Source organism: Numenius arquata, chromosome 5 (genome assembly GCF_964106895.1).
Source record: "Numenius arquata chromosome 5, bNumArq3.hap1.1, whole genome shotgun sequence".
Classification (NCBI taxonomy): Eukaryota; Metazoa; Chordata; class Aves; order Charadriiformes; family Scolopacidae; genus Numenius; species Numenius arquata.
Genome location: NC_133580.1, coordinates 50,945,724 through 50,966,385, shown reverse-complemented (window position 1 = coordinate 50,966,385; position 20,662 = coordinate 50,945,724). Strand labels below are relative to the sequence as shown.

General features: G+C 41.2%; 1 protein-coding gene across 3 annotated transcripts; it reads left to right on the top strand.

Moving 5' to 3' along the window:
* Nucleotides 1-2,258: 2,258 nt before the first annotated feature.
* SUCLG1 (succinate-CoA ligase GDP/ADP-forming subunit alpha) lies at nucleotides 2,259-20,407 on the top strand. Of its 3 annotated transcripts, XM_074148321.1 has the most exons (10): nucleotides 2,299-2,413; nucleotides 8,441-8,518; nucleotides 10,768-10,871; nucleotides 12,349-12,465; nucleotides 12,990-13,202; nucleotides 13,291-13,348; nucleotides 15,662-15,745; nucleotides 16,385-16,536; nucleotides 17,045-17,233; nucleotides 18,204-20,407. In XM_074148321.1, exons 1-10 carry the CDS (start codon nucleotides 2,362-2,364, stop codon nucleotides 18,228-18,230), a joined length of 1,074 nt encoding a protein of 357 aa, XP_074004422.1. In that variant the 5' UTR covers nucleotides 2,299-2,361; the 3' UTR covers nucleotides 18,231-20,407. The 3 variants fall into 3 exon arrangements, with proteins under 3 accessions (XP_074004423.1, XP_074004422.1, XP_074004424.1); XM_074148322.1 differs by lacking the exon at nucleotides 8,441-8,518 and having other exon boundaries at nucleotides 2,259-2,413; XM_074148323.1 differs by lacking the exon at nucleotides 8,441-8,518 and having other exon boundaries at nucleotides 2,362-2,398.
* The last annotated feature ends 255 nt before the right edge of the window (nucleotides 20,408-20,662 follow it).

Here is a 20,662-nt window from a genome sequence, read left to right as displayed (position 1 = left end):
AGTTGTCCTTATTTTGTCATGTTGTTTGACTTTATGCCTGAGTTATTTTAAGTGCATTCAATTTCCAACAGAGGGACTTCCGACGCTACATAGCCCAACATAAAAAGGAGAAAAAGAATAACCCACTGTATAATTTAGCTGGGATCAAAAGTTCCGGACCTCCCTGTTGACAGGACTGGGGCTCTTCTCTGGTCCTTGGCAGTGGGACAGTCCTGCCTTTCAGTGCCACCTGTGAACCAAGGTGAGAGGGATCACTTAGAAACAGCTGGGGTTCTTATTGTTCCATTTGTTGTTTTGTTATGCAGTCTCACTCATTTCTTTTGTGTGTTATTTTCTGGATCAGCTTCTCTCTCTCCCCCTCCCGAAAATAGGGTTTTGTAGAGAAACTGCTAAAACTAAAATCTTAATGTACACACAATGATAATACAGTAGCATCTAACTCAAATTCTATTAACCCCAGGAGAGTCTTAGTGAAAGCCTCAAGTCAAGGAAAAATTGATTTGGAAATAGATCCAGGAATAAATAGTTTAGTAGTGAGTGGGTTCCTTATAATATCAGTGTGTATGTCCTCCGAAGGGGATCATATATACCTCCTAAGAAGCTGAACATTTGGATGCTTCATTTATTTATTACGGCCTCATTCTGACCTCAGTTTTATGGACATGAAGTGAATGAAAATATCAGGATGAAATCAGGGTATGACTTTGCATGTTTACTTTTGTCCTAAAGGAATACTTTGTCTTGCCCCCCTCCCGCATGTCAATGCCCACAGATACACAAATATATGCACATGTTGTTTCTGAAGGCAGCCAGTGGCATACATGATGAATTGCCCTGTGTCTGAAGCTCGTGCGTAGAAGTGAAAACACTTTAAAACCCCTTTATGGGAAGTCTCACGGTAAGAGTTCAGTGGTTTCTTCTGACACCGATCTAAGGCCACTTTAGTCGTGGCAGCAAGAACTGCACATTTTTTTAAATAAATGAGTTGACTTCCCAGATTTCCCTGATCCAGAGGTACAGACATATCCTCTGTTTGCTCTGGAAACGCCTCTCTCATAATCACTGTGCCTGACACATGCTTTTCTTGTGAATGTTTGCCTAAACTCCCTCGTCAAAAAATAGGAGCTGAGCCCTTCTTGTGTTTCATTAACCATTTTCTCTTCCAGAACAAATGCCCCCTGAAGTTTAGCAGATAGAAAATGCTGCTGTTAAGAATCTCCGTAGGGAGGAAACAAAACAAAATATTGTTTCAGAAATGTGTTGTTTGATTTATACAAATACATTCCTTTTACTGCTCCAGGATGAGCCAGGTGAATAAACTGTCCCTGGTGAATGAGAAAGAGGATTGTCAGTTCTCCTCTGTTTTTTAAAATTATTTCGCCTCAAACCATTTAGCCCCAGTAGAGTATCAAGTTTCAGGACTGACACTTATCAGACTGGCCCTTACAGCCTGGTGGCTCTTCCTGGGACCTCTGTCGCTTGTGTCCTCCTTGTGTCTCACAGCGTTTACTTAATGTGTGCTGGGCTCGGTCAGGACAGGGGCTTTGCTCTCTTTCTGCAGTGCTTCAAGCACATTACTAACAAACAGGGTCAGGTATGTAGAGAGGTAATGTATTTCACTTGATTGACCAGTTAACTTGTATGTGGATTTATAGTTCAGTTACTCACTTAGAAGATACCACCTTTACCTGAAAAATGTAACTTTCTTTTGGCATTACCATACCCCCCACAGCCACAGCAGGCCGTGCGGCCTCCCCCTTTGCAAGCCCCCTTTGGCTTGTTTGGAAACGCTTCTCCTGGCCTTTACTGACCACCTATTCACGTACCAGGGTGGCTTTTAACGGGTAGTCAGAGCATGCACCCATCAAAACCGGTTTTGGCCTGAATTTAGCTCAAGTTAGGAGCGACGAGGGCTGGCTATCATTGTTGTTTGTTTGGTTTGGTGTTGTGTTTTTTTGTTTGTTTGTGTGTTTTGTTTTTTTTTTTTTTTTTTTTTTAATGTGGTTGGACTCTTTGATCTCAAAGGTCCCTTCCAACCACTAAGATTCTGTGATTCTGTGATTCTGTGACCTGCGGTGGCACCAGGTCTGTCACAGATCGGCCCTGTCACCCCACCTCCCGCTCCCCGAGTCCTCTAAGGACTACCATACCCACAATGCCCCGCGAGGCTCCCTCCGGCCCCGCCCCGCCAACTAGTCTTTGATTGGCTGCACCACTGGGGGGGCCCTCTGTGCTGAGCCAATCCGTGCGCGGGGCTGCCCGCCGCCGTGCCGGGGTGAGCAGTGCTCAGGCGCCGCGCAGGGCCGCTCGCCCGCCCGCCCGCCGCGATCCGCCGGGCCGGTGTCATTGCCGAAGGGGACGATGTCTCACTGCAGCCGCGCCGCCGCCCGCCTCCTGGGCCGCTTCCTCCGCTGTGAGTACCGGGCTGCCGGCACACCCCCCTCCTCCGCCGCACCGGGCCGCGGGGCCCTCTTCGCTGCCTGGCAACCGCTCTTCGCCGCGGCCTGCTCCTCCCGCGGCGCCCCTCCGCGTTAGGCCGCGGGGCCTGAGGCTGGGGAGGGGGGGGGACGGGGACGGGGGAGGGCGACGGCCACTGCCGGTGCTCGGCCGTCTCCGCCCGCCGCGGGGGAGGAATAAGGGGCCGGGCCTGCGGCGGAGCAAGGTCACCCGGGGGAAGGGGAGCGTCCCCCCTGTCGCCCGGCGCATCGCTAGGCCTCTGGGCGCGGAGGGGCGGCCAGCAAACTCCCCTCCCGGGAATCGGTCTGCTGGCGGAGCTGGGTCTCCTCAGCCTCAGTGCGGGAGGCCCGAGGCGGGCTCTGAGGGCTGTTCTCCAGTGCCGGCTGTCACTCTTTCAGAGCATTAGGGGGAGGGAAGGCGGGGGCAGGCTCTTCTCGGAGGTGCACGGCAGTGTAGGGCAGGGGGCACACGTGGCTGCAAGGAAAACTATTTTTAAAAGTTAGGAAAAGTTTTCGCGTTGAGGGTGGTCAGCCGCAGGTATGGGGACCCAGAAAGGTTTTTCTCTCCAGAAATACTGAAAACTCGGCGGGGCCCGGAGGAAGCTGCTAGAATTGCATCTAGTCACTTTGAGTGGTGGTTTGGACTAGAGACTTCTTGAGTTCCCTAAATTGTTCTGTGATTTCAACACGAGTTGGCAAAGCTGTTCTCTATTGTAAAGGATAAGAAAATTAGCCTTTAATTGCAGAGAACACGAGCAGTCTGAGACTAGTACTTCAGCTTGAAAGTTTTTATATGTGTTGTTCTGAATCACAATAAAAAATAAAGTGCCTTTTTTTTTTTCTTTTCAAGATGCTTTTTTTGTGCAGTTAATACTGCATCCTCTACTGAAATCAGCATGGGTATGCCTAGGCATAAGAGCCATTTCTTGGAATCTAAACTGACGAATTAGTGCATTAATATTGGTTCTTGCAGCTGAGAATAAATGGACAAACTTAAACCTACCTCATTTCACAGCGTGCAAAGTGTTTTTGTCTCAGTGCGGTAACTTGCAGGTCAGAGTCTCATAACATGATCCCACAACATTTTAAGTTGGCCTGAGTTGTTCCTGTAGCACACCTGCCATTTCCTCAGGTTTCCATTCCTACCTCTGGTCCTCTGTGAGCAGGAGCAGAAAACTGTTTTCTTACTGTACTGTTAATTTTTGCCAGTTCAGGTCTTTGAATTGGCTTCCCTGAGTCTGATGAGAATTGGTTCTGATGGAGGGAAACAGATGGGAATGTAGCATCTCATATTTAGCTTAATTTATGCTCCCAGCAAAGCTCCTTTTGGGTGCAGTTTTATGTCTTAAAAACCCATGTTATTCCCTTTATAAATAGCAGTAAAGAGATTCATCAATGAATGCTTAGAGTGATTTGGGAGGGGAGAGGGGAAGAAGTGGTCTAACTGGCCTAAGGAGTGTTCTGTTTGCAACGGTTCATGAAGTCTTTTAAAAAATCTGCAAGACAAAACAGTCCTTCATTCGAAAACTTTCTTTGGTTTGATACTCTTTACAAAACGTTAAAAAGACTGCTGAAACCTTACATTTGGACTTTGCACATATATTTTCACTAACAAATAATTAACATCTGCTTCTCAGTGATTTAAAATCATGAGTCTCTAGTGTGTTTTGTTGCAAAAGAGATGCAGTATCTATTTTTGTTGGTGCATTGCTGAAGTAAACATGCAGGGTGTGTGCTTGGGAGGTGCAGTTCAGGAAGTTGTGAAAACATAGTATGAAATATGTCAATGAGTAGTAAGTGCTTGCTCAAAGGTCAGCTGAGAGCACTGTTTCTGTATGGACGGAGTCAAGAAAGACCTATGCTGGTCTATACCACACTTTGAAGTCTTTGTAGGCACCTTAACTGCGAGTCAGGGTAAGGGATCTTATGTTCTGGGCATGTTGTAAGGTTTTGTAGAGCTCTTAGATTAAAAGATTACAGTAAATGATGTGAATAACCCTGGCAAAGAATTGCTGCAGAAATAACAATCCAAACTGAAGAATTCACTGGTTGTTTTTCTGTAAAAAGTGTGGGGGGAGGAAAACTTCCAAACCATGTTCTTAGTGGAGTATGCAAGGGGAAAAACAGTTTGTTGCCTTCCAAGAAATAGTTGATTTGTGCTGAGAAGAACGTGTCTGTTTCCCTGCGGGCTTGCAGATTCACTGAGATTCTTCACTCTGTTTCAGCTTCATAAATTCAGGAGAAAACTTTTTTTTTTTTTCCATATATCACCATGTCTCCTGTGACCCCCTGTAGCCAGTAAAGTTTGTCACAGTGAGCAGGAATTTTTGATGAGGAAAGAGAAGTGTGTTGAAAGGACTGAAATTTTTCTGAATGTCACTTCCCCGTTAGTCCTTGTTTTGTTCTAATGTGGTAAATGTAGCATAGTCATTGCATCTGTGCTTTACAGGCTGATTAATTTACTTAATTCCTCAATTCTTGTGCCACATTCATAGATTGGGGTTTCCATAATTAACAGGAATTTGGCAAGGGAAGGGTGAGACAAGAGAGGCTGAGAAGTGATACCTAGAAATCCTTCTCTGAGCGCATAATCCTCTTTAAGACCAGGAGTAAGATATTTTGAGCATTCCCTCAATAGCATGAAAACTTCTTTGTCAATAAGGATCATCTTCTTCTAATGCAGCTGATACCTTTAAGCATGAATTTTGTAGATGGGTTTGGGAGGAGGAGACAATTGTCCAAATGTAATATTGTGTGTGAATATGTACATATGGCCTGATAATGAAGACTAAAACCTAATAAAGGACTGGGATGGGAAACTGCATGTGTAATATCCTTGTTAGTATCAAGCTTCTAGACAGTAAACTCTGAAATTTGCTGCAGCACTTCGGTCTTTGCCACTTTTTTTAGCATCTGTGCTCTTCTGTAATGTAAGAAGCTGTCCAGAACTGTTTCTATTCTGTTCTTTTCAGGCTGTGCATTTGTAGTCAGAGGAAAGAGAAGGGAGATAGTTATGAAAATGCAAATTAAACAACATGTACAAAATATTGAAAGGTTTTCTTAGTAACAAACTGAAGGGCTGTAGCTGATGGAAAATAAGGGGGGGGGGGTGTGAAAGAGAGAAAAACCCCCAACTTTTTAGCATTTTGGCTAGTGTTCTTTGTACTTCAGCTCTTCCCTGATTTTTCTCTTGCACCTCAGTTCTTCCTCAGGTTCCTCTTGCACTGACTTCTGTTTTCCCCATTTGTATTGTCTAAGGCTTTCTTCTTTCCTTGTGTAGGTGATAGAAAGCAAAAGGAATATCTTCCTTCACCAAGTTAGCTGGTTATTCAGAGGCGGAATTTAATTTATTACTTGTCAGTCTTCTGGCAATGTAGGTATCTGCTCAGGTCCTTCTAGAAAGGAATCTCTGCTGTTTTACCATGCTTTTATACTGCGCTCATTTTGTGAGCAGCCTCAGATGCTACCTCAGCTTCCAAACTTCCTTTTCTTTTTGTCTGGGATAAATGTGGGCAAGATGGAGGCACATTGACTTGGATTCCTGTCAGTAGCTCTAGGGAGTCTTGCAAGAAGTCCTGAAAATAACAAGGGTTCAGCTTTCTAAAGTTTGAGTGAGGAAGAGATTTAGCCCTTAGTATCTGTACTCTCAGCTGGCTCACACAACACAAATAAGCTGGACACACGTAGCTTGGTTTGTATAATTTTAAATGAGATTTGTGCTTAGGAGGTGTTGCTGCTCAGTGAGTGCCTGAAAGCTCAGTGTATTTACATCTTGCAAAGGGGTCAGTTCTCTATTTAACATGTAAATTCATGTTTGGACTTCATGATAAATAATAGTATATTTTTCTAGAAAAGCTTTTTGTTTGTAATATGCAAGTGAGCTTAAAGCCCTGCTCAAGGCTACAAATTCTAAGTTTTCTTTTAAGAAGTAAATCACGGAATTGCCAGAGTTGGAAGGGACCTCTAGAGGTCATCTAGTCCAACTCCCCTGCTAAAGCAGGATTTCCTATAGCACATTACTCAGGACTGCATCAAGGAGGGTCTTGAAAATCTCCAGAGAAGGGGACTCCACAACCTCTCTGGGCAGCCTGTTCAGTGTTCTGTCACCCTCACCGTAAAGAAGTTTTTCCTCAAATGTAGCTGGGTTTTCCTGTTACTTGGACTGCAGTGAGTTCTGGGCACAGCTGGGGTCTTGTTCCTCTGGAAACTACCAGCAGTATGTGTGTTGGAGGTAATTCTGTCCCTTAGTTTCTATTAAGGTTTCTGTACTGTTAAAACAACTGATGTTTTATATACAGGCTTATACCCCTCTGCTAAAATTTAGATCTTCCTTTTCAAATCTGTCCTGGGACAGCAGGGTTTTGGTATTTGAGTACTTTTTGCAGCTACTTGACTGTCCTGTACAATGGACTAAAATAGCTTCTTGCCACAGTACGTCTCTCCTTAGCTATGCAGAAGCTAAAGTACTGGAAAGCCAAAATAAATGCATCTTGTTATTTGTATAACTATTTTTTTTTTTAACCAAAAACTGTGCAAAACAGAACAGGGATGGGGCAGAAGTGAAAGGGCTTGCCTCGGAAACATTATCCAGTTCCTTATTTTATTTCTAGTACTCTTTTCTAACGGTCTGTTACAGGCCTTTATTGGACACAGTTATGTTATGTTAGAACTCTGATCTGGCAACATACAGGGTTTCCGCTCTGCTTTTGCAAGATTTGGGTTACACTTTAGGGCTTCATCTGGAGCCTGCACCTTTGTAACTTGGCCTATAATTTAGACGTGCACATTAAAATAGCATCACTAACGAGTTTGGCTTTTGCTGGTTTGCAGCTGAATCCTGGTAACCGGAAAAGCAAATTTCCCCCCTCCCCCCCACCTTGTCTTCTTGAAGGAACATGCATTTATACTCGGGCACCCTAATTTGTGCTACTAAAAGCAATTGGCTAAGCAGGCACTGGAATTTGTGAAGCAGCATGAGCTAGTGAATGAAAGGTCCTGGGTGGAAACTGAGACTTGGGTTCTATTTCTGACTCTTACCTGCTGTGAACTTAGGCGTGCCATTTCAATTTTCCACCTGTTTCCTTCTCATCTTATATCTGTCTATTTCAATCTATCTATATCAATATCTTCTTAAATTGCCAGCTGTTTGCACCCGGGACTTGTTGTTTGTGCCACGTACAGCAGCACCTCATCTTGATTGATGCCCCTGCTGCTCCTGTTGTGCTGATAACTGGGGGCAAAATTTTCTGCTTTCGACAAGGCCATGGGGAGAAGTATGGAGCTCTATCATGTCAGTTTTAAAACCCCAAAAACTCATAAACACCTAGCCCAAAAAGTGAAACATGATTTTTTCTTTTTTTTTTTTTTTTTTTTAAAACCCAAAATGTAGGTTTCCCCATGCTTAGCTGCCTGTCTCTGATGGCAGCAAACGGCTCAAGCCAGGGTTTTTTGAACCAGTTGTATTTTCTCTGAACCAGGGCTCTTCAGTAATGTAAGAAACACATGCAGTTTTCAAGAGTAAATCCAGACAAAGCTTGGAATTTAAGCTGTCTTTTAAGTTATCAGTGCCTTTTTTTTTTTTTTTTTTTTTTTTTTTTTTTTTTTTTTGGTACTTTGATAGCTTGGAAAATGCTCAAAAGCTTCTTATCCTTGGAATATATATAGTCTTCTCAAAACTGAGAATTGACAAACTTAAGCTTTCAAAAACGTTTTTCTGCAAGGTTATAAATATCTGAAAATAGATATGGAATGGACAGCTGAACAGTAGAATTGCTTTTATGGTATTGAGAAAGGAGTGACTATTTATCAATTTTTTTTTTTTTTTCTTTTCAAAACACTGAAATTGCTGAGTGTGTGCTATGTGCCCAGCAATCGGCCCTCTCCAGTTTTGCAGGTGGATTTGTCAGTGTTGTAGCACAAACAATACGTGTAAAACTTGGATTTGAATTAGTGTAGTGTTGCTTGTTTATTCTTTACCCTTGCAGGCCCCTTAGAGGCCTTTCAGAACATGCACTGGCGTGCTTCTCGCAGCCCTGAGCATTCTCCACAAGGCATCCCTGGTGGTAGGTCGTGACTGTAACAGCTTCTTCACAGGGGGGTCATCCTCTGCTTTTCTCAGGGTTGGGTTTCACCCAGTCGTGTCCTGTGCCTGTGAGGGATTGCCCAAATGGCTGAGATCAGACCGACCGATGCCCTCCTCTCTGAACCAGCAGGCCAGCTGTTTCTTTGCCTATTTTGTCCCTCCTTTGCTGGAGGCAGGCTGCTGTTTGCCAGTTGTGCGTTTGACTGACGTGGCGTTGCCGCAGCGCAGGTGCAGCCTGCGGGGTGTTGCAGCCTTGCCTAGGGAGGCTGAGCTGTTGGCCAAGTACAAAGACCATACTGTGCTGTCTTCTGTAGCTGTGGCACTGAACAGCAAGACATTTCTCTACACTTCCACAGACAGCCGTGTAACCCTGTTCATTAAATCCTAGCTTCAGACACATGTTGTCCATTGCTGCTTTGTATTTCTTCTTGTCGTAACAAGTTCTGTAACAGTATTTGTGGATAAAAATGTGATTTAGGTTAAAACCCTGCAGGTCAGTAAGCCGACGTGCACTTTTACTACTTTGCTTACAGGTTTCCTGCGTGTTCGTCTGTACGTTTCTTTTTAAAATCTAGCAGAATTTTATTTTATATTGGTCTGAAGATGAGATGCTGTCACGGCTCCTTAGAGAATGGCAGGAGATGGTTGAAGTCCTGTGTTCATGTCAGCACTTTTCAAAAACAGAGTAAGGACTTTAGATTTAGCAATAGCACTGATGTCTGTAGGCTTCTTCTGGTATGGTTTTATTTTTCTTCCCATTTTTTTGAATAGAAGTAAAGCATAAAAGCAGTGTATCACTAAAATTTAGTTGGCAAAAGTACTTCTGGAAGAGTCCTATGGAGCTCTGGGATAGAAATGTGTATATACATGGATCTTAAATTTTCTGTGCTATTTTACTACGCCATAGAAATTGTGTTATTACAAGATGTTAATAGTGCATCTCAGTGGATTCTGTGCATTAGCAGTTTATATTGAAGAATTCCTTTTTCCTTTTTCTCACTTAATAGCTTTTACTTCCTTCTTAAAAATCAAGAAAGAAAAAAGTATTACTCACTGAGGCATGGCTGAACAAGGGAGGATGTGGAACAGTCCAAGGACCATGATTCAGAATATCTTATTTTTATTTCAGCTTCACTTTGGACTTCCTCAAATCTTAAGTGGTAAAGTTTTAAAAGAGCTAAGAAGGTATATAGTAACATACTGGTGTCAGTTTCTGTATTAGGATTGTACCTTCCAGTGTTCACTCTAAGCACAAAATGTGGCTTTTATCTAAAGCACTTGCAGGGACTAAATTGGTTCTGATCCCCTTGAAACTATGGTATTTGAAAAAGCACATGGCAGTGAACATTATTTTTTTTTTACTAAAGACCTCTTTTTTTCTCGTCATCTGAAGCTTTCATGTGTGGTAATGTTCTGTGCATTTTTTATTTTTTTAAAATCATTTGATGTTAACATATCTTTCCCTTCAGCAGACATGCAGTCATTCTCCTTGTCTCTTTGGTACCAGCATTCACTGTGCTGGTTTTCTGTAGTTGTGTTGTTTTGTTTTTTCAGGACCAGAGTGCTACAGAGTAAATTGAAAATGGTTCTAGTGGAGTATCTGGAGAGTTGTATTTCCTCACGAGCCCAAGTGCATTTCAAGCAGTGATGTCTAAGCTCCTGTAGCTGGGCATCTGTTGGAAAAAAGTCTCTTGCTGTATGTCTTGCTTGGCATTAGATTTCATCTGGGCCGAGGGACCCTTGACCTCTTCAGTATCTCTCATTGTCTAGGACTGTGCAATAATTCACAGAAGGTGTAATGTAGTACCTACGTTGTAACAGCCTCTGGGATATCGGGATTTTAGTTCGGCTTTCTCACTTTGCGGAAGTTCTTAGAGGACAGAGACATGTTTATTTGTAAATGAAAGTAGTGGTTAAGACATTATTTCAGTCTGTTGTGACTGGAGTTCTGATATTAAGTACTCAATATGAGAAAGACATAGTTTGATTCCTAGCAAACTGAGTAATCGCAATGATAGGTCAAGTGAACTGGAGGTTTTTAATATCTTAGATTAACAATCTTAAATACTTAAAATCTTGAGAGCTGCTTTGAAAACATCAGCTACTGGATCAATTAATCTTTTGATGTAAGCATTAATATATATGCACTCACTCAATAGAACGTTTTGTGACCTAGAGTGTAACAAATCAGTGGATTAATGGTTTGCTCTCTTTTCTTTCTTTCTCTAGTGCAACAGAATGGAGTACGACACTGCTCCTACACAGCATCAAGGAAAAATCTGTATATTAACAAAAATACAAAGGTTATCTGTCAGGGTTTTACAGGCAAACAGGTATGTATATGAACTATTTCTTCTGTCACCCTTTCAGTTCAGAGAGTTAGTTGGGCAAAAAACCATAATAACCTATAAAAGGGATTATATACTGGCTTTGCTGGACTTCATGACCAGGAGTCACAGAATCACATGGGGTTGGAAGGGACCTCTGGAGATCATCTAGTCCAACCCCCCCTGCCAGAGCAGGTCTACCTAGAGCAGGTTGCACAGGAATGTGTACTGTCGGGTTCTGAATGTCTCCAGAGACAGAGACTCCACCACTTCTCTGGGCAGCCTGTTCCAGTGCTCTGCCACCCTCAAAGTGAAGAAGTTCCTCCTCATGTTTAGATGGAACTTCCAAGTTTGTGCTTGTTACCTCTTGTCCTGTCGCCAGGCATCACTGAAAAAAAGACTGGCCCCATCCTCTTGACACTCACCCTTTAAGTATTTATAGGTGTTGATCAGATCCCCTCTCAGTCTTCTCTTCTTAAGACCCAAGTCCCTCAGTCTTCCCTCATAAGAGAGATGTTCTAGTCTCCTAATCATCTTTGTAGCCCTTTGCTGTACCTTCTTCAGCAGTTCCCTGTCCTTCTTGAACTGGGAGCCCAGAACTGGACACAGTACTACAGATGGGGCCTCACCAGGGCAGAGTAGAGGGTGAGGATAACCTCCCTCGACCTGCTGGCCACACTCTTCTTGGTGCACCCCAGGATGCTACTGGCATCCTGGAAGGTCCCTTCAGTACTGTAGTCTACTTTCTTTGGTCCAAATAGACTTTTATTTTCTTAAATTCCGTAGACTAGGTTTTTTATTTTTCCACTTGTGCACAACTTAGAACTTGGTTTTGAGTCATCTCTATTATATTACTTTTGATTTTTGTCGTTGATTTTGGTCTTAAGCCTTTTTACTGTATAGAACTGAAAGGGTTTCTTTGTAAAGGGAAAATGGCAAAAAACCTACAGAAATCTTACTGTTTTAGAAGTACCTCTTTCACAAATGCCTTTGAATGTCAATGCCTATGAATTAAATCTCTGTTTTTATTTCAGGATACTTAATAATTTTCTCACATTCACTCTTTTGCATGTTTGCAAGGGGAGAAGATTGCTCTTGCTAAAACTATCAGCTAGTCATAGATGAGAATGCTGATGTCTTCTATTTCATTATAGTGTTTGTCATCTGCCAGACTTGATGTGGAAAATTAAATGTGGCTGCTATGTCTGCCAGTGTACTAGTAACACAAAAATGTCCTTTAGCGTGCAACCACAGTGCTCTGATTTAAAAGAAAAAGCATGGCATGTGCTGAATCCATTTAAAACATACTGATGTACTCTTCTGAGTAGCTGGTTGTATATATGTAGTGAAAATTTCCCTTCTCATTGTAAATTTACCTGCCATAAGTTGCCTTCAGAATTGTAGATAACAAACTTTTTTTTTTTTTTTTGATTCATTTTATTTGCTATTACATGCCTTTTAACTTTTTTTTTTTCTCTCCTAGGGCACCTTTCACAGCCAGCAGGCATTGGACTATGGCACCAATCTAGTTGGAGGAATTTCTCCAGGGAAAGGGGGGAAAACTCATCTGGGTCTGCCTGTGTTTAATTCTGTGAAGGAGGTAATTTGCAGCAATGACTGGAGGGCAGACAATTTAATGCTGCTGAAGGGCTCCTTCTTTCATTGCTCACACTGGAGAGACAAATGTTTGAGCCATGGATGTCACTGTGGAAGGAGTGAAATGGAAGCCTTGTAAAAGAGGGAGCATCCAGTGTGACGAAGCATGAGTTTGGCTTCCACTGTGAAGTTCACAGTCTGGATACGCTTACTTTATGCATGCACCTAGTTTGTGATTGATTCTGGTGTGTATGATGAATTTTTAGGAAACTATTTTCTAAGGGTATTTATAATGGGGGTTCATGAGGCAGATCCTTTCTAGACAGTGATTAGTTCTCGGTTCCCGAGTTGCGCTGTATGTGTCTTGTCTTCAGTGAATTTAACACTTGCGTTGATTATAGTAAATTAATACATATCCACTTACTTAATCCATGCCTGTGAAAGGACATCCTTTAAATGACTAGCTGTCACGTGTTTTCTTTGGCCCCACTAAATGCTCAATGTCTTTTTTTATTATGTCTGTTATAGGCTAAAGAACAAACTGGTGCTTCTGCCACTGTTATATATGTACCTCCTCCCTTTGCTGCTGCTGCAATCAATGAAGCAATCGATGCAGAAATGCCCTTAGTTGTATGCATTACTGAAGGTATTCCCCAGCAGGACATGGTTCGGGTTAAACACAGACTGCTTCGGCAAGATAAGACTCGACTAGTGGGCCCGAACTGCCCTGGAGTCATCAATGTAAGTGACTTCTGGATTTGCTCCAAGGGTGAACCATTCTTAGTGATGGTTTGAATGTTCCATCTGACTTCTCCCACTCTTTCCTTAGCCTGGAGAATGTAAAATTGGTATCATGCCTGGTCACATTCACAAGAAGGGAAGAATTGGTGAGTTTTTGAATATTTATGCATCATCTAAAACTAAAGTTTGGTACTCTACTGTTTGTATTCATGAGGCTAGTCACATCCTACCCTGAAGGCAGTTGACATGCTGTATAAACAGCTTGTCTGTCCTTCAGTTTGTAAGTGAACTTTGCCATTATCAATCCTGAAGGCCAAAATCATTCGGGCTACTACGGCAGGCACTGAGTACTGATGGTAGAGGCAAAGCAATTGAAAGTTTCCTTAGGTAATGTGATTTACTTGGTTTCCTTAACGCTGTCCTTTGAGGATACCTCCATTTATCTTTGACTTTGAGACCACTAAGCTCTCCGACGCTATTCCTTCCAACAGCTCAACTCCTGAGGGCTAGGATCCTACACCTATAGGGAGCTCACTATTATAGCAAAGAGAAGAGATTACAGGCAAGTTTATAACATGATAATTTAGACAACTATACCATGGCGAGTATAAGTGACAAATATACCTACTTCTCAGACCTCAGAATTAAGGTCAGAAAGGCAGTGACTTGTTCATAATCATACAGTAGTTATGCACCCTGTTGCATGCCAGTCTCTTGTCCTGTCTCCTACTGGTTTCTTGTTCTAATCTGCAGAAGTAACAACTCGGTTCTTTTTAAAATAGTGCCCTTCAGGACCTATAAAAAAAATTCTTGCAAAGTGTGCATTTGTAATTAAATAGAGCTCCAGAAATGTTGTAGACAGCGTATGCTGCTGTTATCTGTCAGTGGGGGTAACCAGTCTAACTTGAGCACAGTACCCTTTGCAACATTTTTGGTGAAAAGTGTTTTTACTGCGGAAAAATCTGTTCAGTGCTCTTGAACTACATGGACTCAGTGCAGGTTTTCTAACACAAAAAACTGTCTCTACTACTTAGCCACTACTGACTTGAGAATAAGCTGTACCTAGTGAATGCTGGAGGGTGTGTTAACACCTCCGCCTTTCAGAAGTACCTATAAACCTGGAACTGAAAAATCAGACAACTGCAATCATGCCCTTTGTAGATACTATCAAGACATTACTCCATGACTGTAAAAGGTAGCATCAACAGACGTTGCCTTTAGCTCCCTTCTGAATCAAAGTTCTGTTAAGATTTTCTAAATATCTACAAGAAATGTCTTGTAGTCATGCCATACTAGAATCTGAATACAAGGCACATCAAGTGCAAAAGAATATTTTAAATCCTGAATCCAGTTGCCCCACTATTCCTGGAAACATTTTCAATGGTGATCCAAGGATCAGGGAATGAAAATGCAACTTTGCCATCTTCCCAACTTCATTTAACACTATGACCTTTGGTGATATGCTCCCTAGCTTTCTATTACTGTGAGGTGTCCAAGAATCGTTTGATCATTTTGGGATACAAGCTATAAAAATAGCCGTGGTCTTTGGACCTTCATCTGTATCTTCTCTGAGGCAATCTGATCTTAATAGTAAACAGGAAGCCCTTTGCAAACATAGCAAAGAAAAGAACCTTTGCTAGCAGACACCTGCACTGTCCAGTATAGAGTTGATAAAACTAAAGTTGTTAGTTTATTTGTGTGTTTTTTCCTCTGTTCATTCAGTATACTCATTATATTCCATGTTAGATGACTTGAAGTGGATGGAAGATGATGTCTGTTTTTCCTAGAAACCTTCCTTCTTGCAGTAGAGAGAAATCTTGACTTAGAAAAATCACCAAAAAAACCATGCAAATATTTTGCCCCTGATTTAGGCTCTGTATTACCTTTCATCCTGAATTTAAAACTAGGGTTGTGGTCTCTTGCAATATTGTAATGTAAATGCTGAATGTGTATTGTAGAGCAGTGAGCCTCAGCTACAAATACCTTAATAGTGATAACTTGCATTTGTGCAGCATATTTCTGTTCTAGAGGATCTCTCGTGTGCCTGGCCATATTGGAGCTGTGATTAATACGGAATTATTTTGTTAACTGTTGAGTTGCAGCTCAAGTTCAGTGCACCAGCTACTCACATACAAGACAAGAAGTATATTCTTCTATTTTGTTTTTAGTTTTTTTTCCTGGTAAAGCTGCAGCATGAGGAATGCTGTCTCAGCCAGTATTACTGACTTTCTGGGTACATTTAGTCTGCTGACAATTAAGTGTCAAATAGTATACCAACGTCAACCAAAAAATAGTACAGATAGAATATATAGAGTTTTCATGTTTTGGCAAGGATAGCTGGAAAGCCTGGCATCTCATGTTTGGTCTATTAAGGTGATTTTCCTGAATGTAAGAACAGCTGGTTCAGTCTTGTGCTTAGCTATATTAGTATTAAGTTTATTCCATTTTCTTTCCTAAAGGTATTGTGTCAAGATCTGGAACTCTGACATATGAAGCTGTTCATCAGACAACACAAGTTGGATTGGGGCAGTCTTTCTGCGTTGGTAGGTTTCCTCAGAAACAGCCTGTTGCACCTAGACTAATCTGCTTTTTCTTTACAAGAAGTCGTCCAAAGTAATTTCTTTTTGCAAGAAATTGCTGAATGGCAATTATGTTGAGAAATTAGATCCCTACGTCCTGTCAAAAGTATAAGCCTTCTCTCTTAAAATTTCCACATCAGATAATCACAAGCCTAAAAACCAGCTTTGAACAGAGAACAGCCAGAAAATATGTCAATTTGGACACAAATTTTCTGAAAAAGTTTAGTGTTACAAAGGGATAGGGCATTCTTAGACATTTAGTTGGGTATGTTAAGTAAATTCAGGTTTCTTACAGTAAGATTCTAGAGCTGGGCTCTTGGTCCTACTATGTCTTATACAGAGAGTCTGCATAAGGCACAATATTTTGTGTATGGTTTGAAAGGTGATTATCCAGATATTAAAGCTTTCTGTAAGTTGTGGGGGAGATATTTGGAGCTGGAATTTGTCCCACTGACTTGGGAAGAGCCTTCAGAGCTCCCCTCTTATGAGCCTTTGGGAATACTCTTCATGCTTAAATTTACTTTGAAACTTTTATTGTAAATGCAATATTATTTTTTTTGAGTTAATTTTTTTTTTTTTTTGTGGTTATAATTTTTTTTTCAGGGATTGGAGGTGATCCCTTCAATGGAACTAATTTTATTGACTGCCTTGATGTCTTCTTGAAGGATCCTCATACTGAGGGGATCATATTGATTGGGGAAATTGGAGGAAATGCTGAAGAAGATGCAGCAGCGTTCTTGAAAGAAAATAATACTGTAAGTCTTAAACACCTTGCTTCCAGACACCTTGGTAGTAGTTAGCCAACTTCTTTTGCCAGTTAGCCATCTTTTGCAATGTTGAGGGAAAACTCAGTTCAGTCTCTAAGCTATATTTACAAAAAACCCAAACAGTCATACTTTGATTAAAGAGAGAGAGTTGAAATTAGGAGCTTTATCCAGATTAAATCTAACTGGAGAGCGATGTCGACTTCTAATTTTTAATCCTGTAATGATATTTCTAGTCAACATTCTCTTTTTTTGTAATGTAGTTGGCTCTATAGAGAGATGTTTTAAAATTTCTGATTGCTTCTGCTTTATGATGCTTATTGAGAGAGAAACTATTCCCTACTCTTCAGAGTCTTGGTTCCACGTTGTCTGAGGTTTCTAGCTGTTGAATATCATTGCCTGGCTAGTTGATATTTCATAAATAAATAAATCTGCCATCTGGGATTGCCTTTCATCTCAGCCTCCCCCACATAACACAGTACCTTTTCTTTTTTCACAGGGTCCAAATGCCAAGCCGGTGGTGTCCTTCATAGCTGGTCTGACCGCTCCTCCAGGCAGACGGATGGGTCATGCTGGAGCAATCATTGCTGGGGGAAAGGGTGGAGCTAAAGAGAAGATAGCTGCTCTTCAGAGCGCTGGTGTGGTCGTCAGCATGTCTCCTGCTCAGCTAGGTAGCACCATCTACAAGGTTCGTTGCTTGGAAATTGGTATACATGCTCATCCAGAGCAAGCAGCTACTTTTGAGGGAATATGAGTTGGGAGTATGTCTCTTACCCAAAAATTCTGTTGCTCTGAACATGGTTAAATGTAAGAACTCTATTGACTGAGCAAGCTGCAGTTATTACTTAGATAATATTTGCACGTAGTTTTATTTAATGTTGCCTTTCTAGAAAAGTAAACATAGCAAAATAGAGAACAGATTACATTTTACTTTCAAGTGTAGCAACTTGTTGAATTGTGTTTTCTGAATGCGAAGAACCTGAATTAATTTAAAATCTGAAGCATTCTTTGAAAGCAGGGTACTTGAGGAAGGAAAGGCTTGGCATGTAGGTCTGTCTGTTTTAAGGACTAGTTCAGAATTACGGTTGAATGAAAAACTTGCGTATGGAATAGGATTATTTTCATTTTTCCTAATTCATATCCAAAAAAAAGGTATTGCTTCACAGCTAGAGGCAATGCATAATTCAGCTGTGCTAGGTACTTTCTTTTTTCCTGTGGTAACTCTGTAGTATAGCATCTTCACAGGCTGCTGTGGGATTCTTCTGTTGTGTTTTTCCTTTACTAAAATGAAAATCTTTACTTCATTGCTTCCTTGGCTTGAATCCTTTACTGTAAGGATTCTATTGCAGTTCTTACACAGAATTAGTGTTTTTCAAGCCTGTCATGCTCTGCCTGGGAAAAAAGGGTTCCCTCACAGCATTGCAATCTGCGTGCAGTGCACTGAGTGCAGTGTAGCACTACTGGTTTTTCATAGCCCATTTGTTAATGTGAGGTGGGAGAATACTTACCCTCCTTTGCATACATTATGCATTTTATATTTTAATTTTTAATTCCGAAAATCAGATTTGCTAAGATAAATACAAAGTATTTTAAAATAAAATAGTAGTAGAAGCCTTTTCTTTTTTTTCCCACCTGTAATGTTTGTGTGTTATTTGCAGGAGTTTGAGAAAAGGAAATTGCTGTAAGAGAAGACACTTCGGAATACTGTCTCCAAAACATCAGTGCAGCACCTGGCCTCTGCTTATCTTTTGTCTGCTAATATTCGGTTGCCCAAATGACTGACACTGGTCTTTGAATTTGACTTGGAAGCCATAAACCTCCTGGCTAAACCTGTTTTGATGTCTCCTTGGTTCAGACATGATCACCTCATTGTAAATCACAGCAAATTAATAAATCTACTACTAAATCTGATTCATCTTTTGAATTCCTGAAGCAGAGCCATTTCTTCAACCGTCATAAACAAAATAATCGGCCTTGAAGGTCTGAATCTTTTGTAACTTAAGCACTGCCCATTTTAAGGTAAAGTCGCTTATAGAGATGCTTTTAAGGATCAAGGCACTGACTTTATGCACATATCACACTTTGCTTTATTTTAAAAAAAATCCAATCTTACTTGTTCATTGCTGGCAAGTATGTGTGTTTGAACAATGGCCAAAGTTTCCGTCCATTAAACCAAAGCTGCTGGATCTGAAGGGGTTGCTTGTTGATCCACGTAGCTGGATATACCTGAAGTCCAGACTTTCTTTTCAAGGCTGATGAGCTGTGCACAGTGTAGTCCTCTACTGGCAAGGAATTCTCTTTGTTGTGTGGAGAGATGGAATTTTTATTGACAAAAATGAATCTAATTTCCTGTGCAAATATATATTCAAAATTGTCTGTAACTATGAAAATGATTTGGTCTTTAGCTTACATTATCTTGATTCCGTCTTTATCTTAACTAGGATTGCATTGCTTGTGTGTTTTGAAATCCTCATAACATTGGGACATAATGGAGGAGAATTACTATTCTCTGGAAGAGAATGTAATAAGGTATCTTTCTTATTGACCACTCCCACCACTGTAATGGAAAGCCCTTTTTTTACTTTGGAAATAGCCCGAGCACCGTGCCTATAAATGAGCGTTATAAGTTTTATCGGGATGGACTAAATCTAAGATTGCTTTCTTTATATAGAATGAAAATTCATGTAACCTGGCACTTGTCTAGAGCTAACCTTGTGTTCCATAAAGGTGCTGTTACACAAACTCGTGTCGTTATTTGTTTAAAACTAGTCTTAGTTTTCTTACTCAAATGCCTGTGGAATTTCTCTTCCTAATGCAAGCAGTGAACAGGCATCTTGATGCTGACATTTACAGTTCCTAGAGTTAAGCCCTGACAAAATGCGTAAAAGGACAGGTCATATCTCCACTGCACTGAATGTATATTCGTATGTTTCATACACGGTCGGGCATCAGTCAGATGATACAGGCCTTAGGACACAGAGACCAGATGCTGTGTTATTCACCTTGGTATGATTTACTAAAATGAACCTGACATCCTGTCACTAGATGGCTGAAAGCGGTATTGAGTGGTAAATCATTCGGTGAAGTCTATGACAACAGATAGGAGTTTTCTTACTAGATCTGCTCAGTTTTCTGGTGGTGCCTGATTTAATCAGCAGTGAAAAGACCAAACAGTGCCCTTTAGCTAGAGAAATACCAGTGCTAACGTGTCTTGGTCTGTGTAAGAGTGCAATTCTTCACCAGTGACTGTCAGGATATTGCAGCCTGTCTTCTATCAAAGTAACTCATGGTAGTGGTGGGCTTCTCCACAACATGAATTTTGGGATGGGTAATGCTTATTAATGAAATGCCTGAATTCCATCATTACCACCAATGTTATAACAGATGACCTTCCAGGACAACTGAGGTGTAGTAAGTTTCCTGCTAGGGATTGCTCCATGGAAGATCTTTTAGAGACACCAGCTATTTTAGAAGACAGCCATAAACTCCAAAGACTGCTGTCCCCTGAGAAAGTGTTTCCTCGTATCCTGAGATTTGAGGATGGGTTTACAAATGCAACCTTGATTCTAATGTTTGCAGCAGTCATCCCGTGCTGCACCTTCACAGCTGCCCGGTTCTGTTTGAGCCTGGGGCACCGGTCTGTACCAGCCTGGAACTGAGCATCACCTGAGGATGGGGAAGACACCTGACCTGGTCTGATAGAAAGGCTTAGTTTCTGCAGTTTTCTTTTGCTGCCTGAAAATGTGCGTTTGACATCAGAGCCTCTTACATTGCTTATGACAATGTGTCTTTGGAAAACATATTCACATCTGTTTAATAGCATATGTACTTGTGAATAAATATTTTGAGTAATCTGATCTGGAAAATTGTTAATTATTTTTTTAAATGCAAAAGCTAAGTTAGCGTCAAGCCTTAAGCCTGTTGGTACTTTATGACTTAATAGTTTTTATGTGCAAGAGAAACATTGCTGATGTTATTGTTTGAGTTCTCATTAACTTTTATGAAATAGTCCTTTTTTTTTTTTCCCCTTCATCTAGACTTGACAATGGTCTCTGTCCATAAATCACTTGCACTTCTGAGGGATGAATTCTAGATGTTCATTTTGGTTGGGGGAATT

Coding starts and splice junctions, on each gene's coding strand:
- SUCLG1 (XM_074148321.1), top strand. CDS start 2,362: ATGTCTCACTGCAGCCGCGCCGCCGCCCGCCTCCTGGGCCGCTTCCTC. Junction 13,203..13,290: donor ACTGCCCTGGAGTCATCAAT/GTAAGTGACTTC, acceptor CTCTTTCCTTAG/CCTGGAGAATGTAAAATTGG. Junction 15,746..16,384: donor GGGGCAGTCTTTCTGCGTTG/GTAGGTTTCCTC, acceptor TTTTTTTTTCAG/GGATTGGAGGTGATCCCTTC.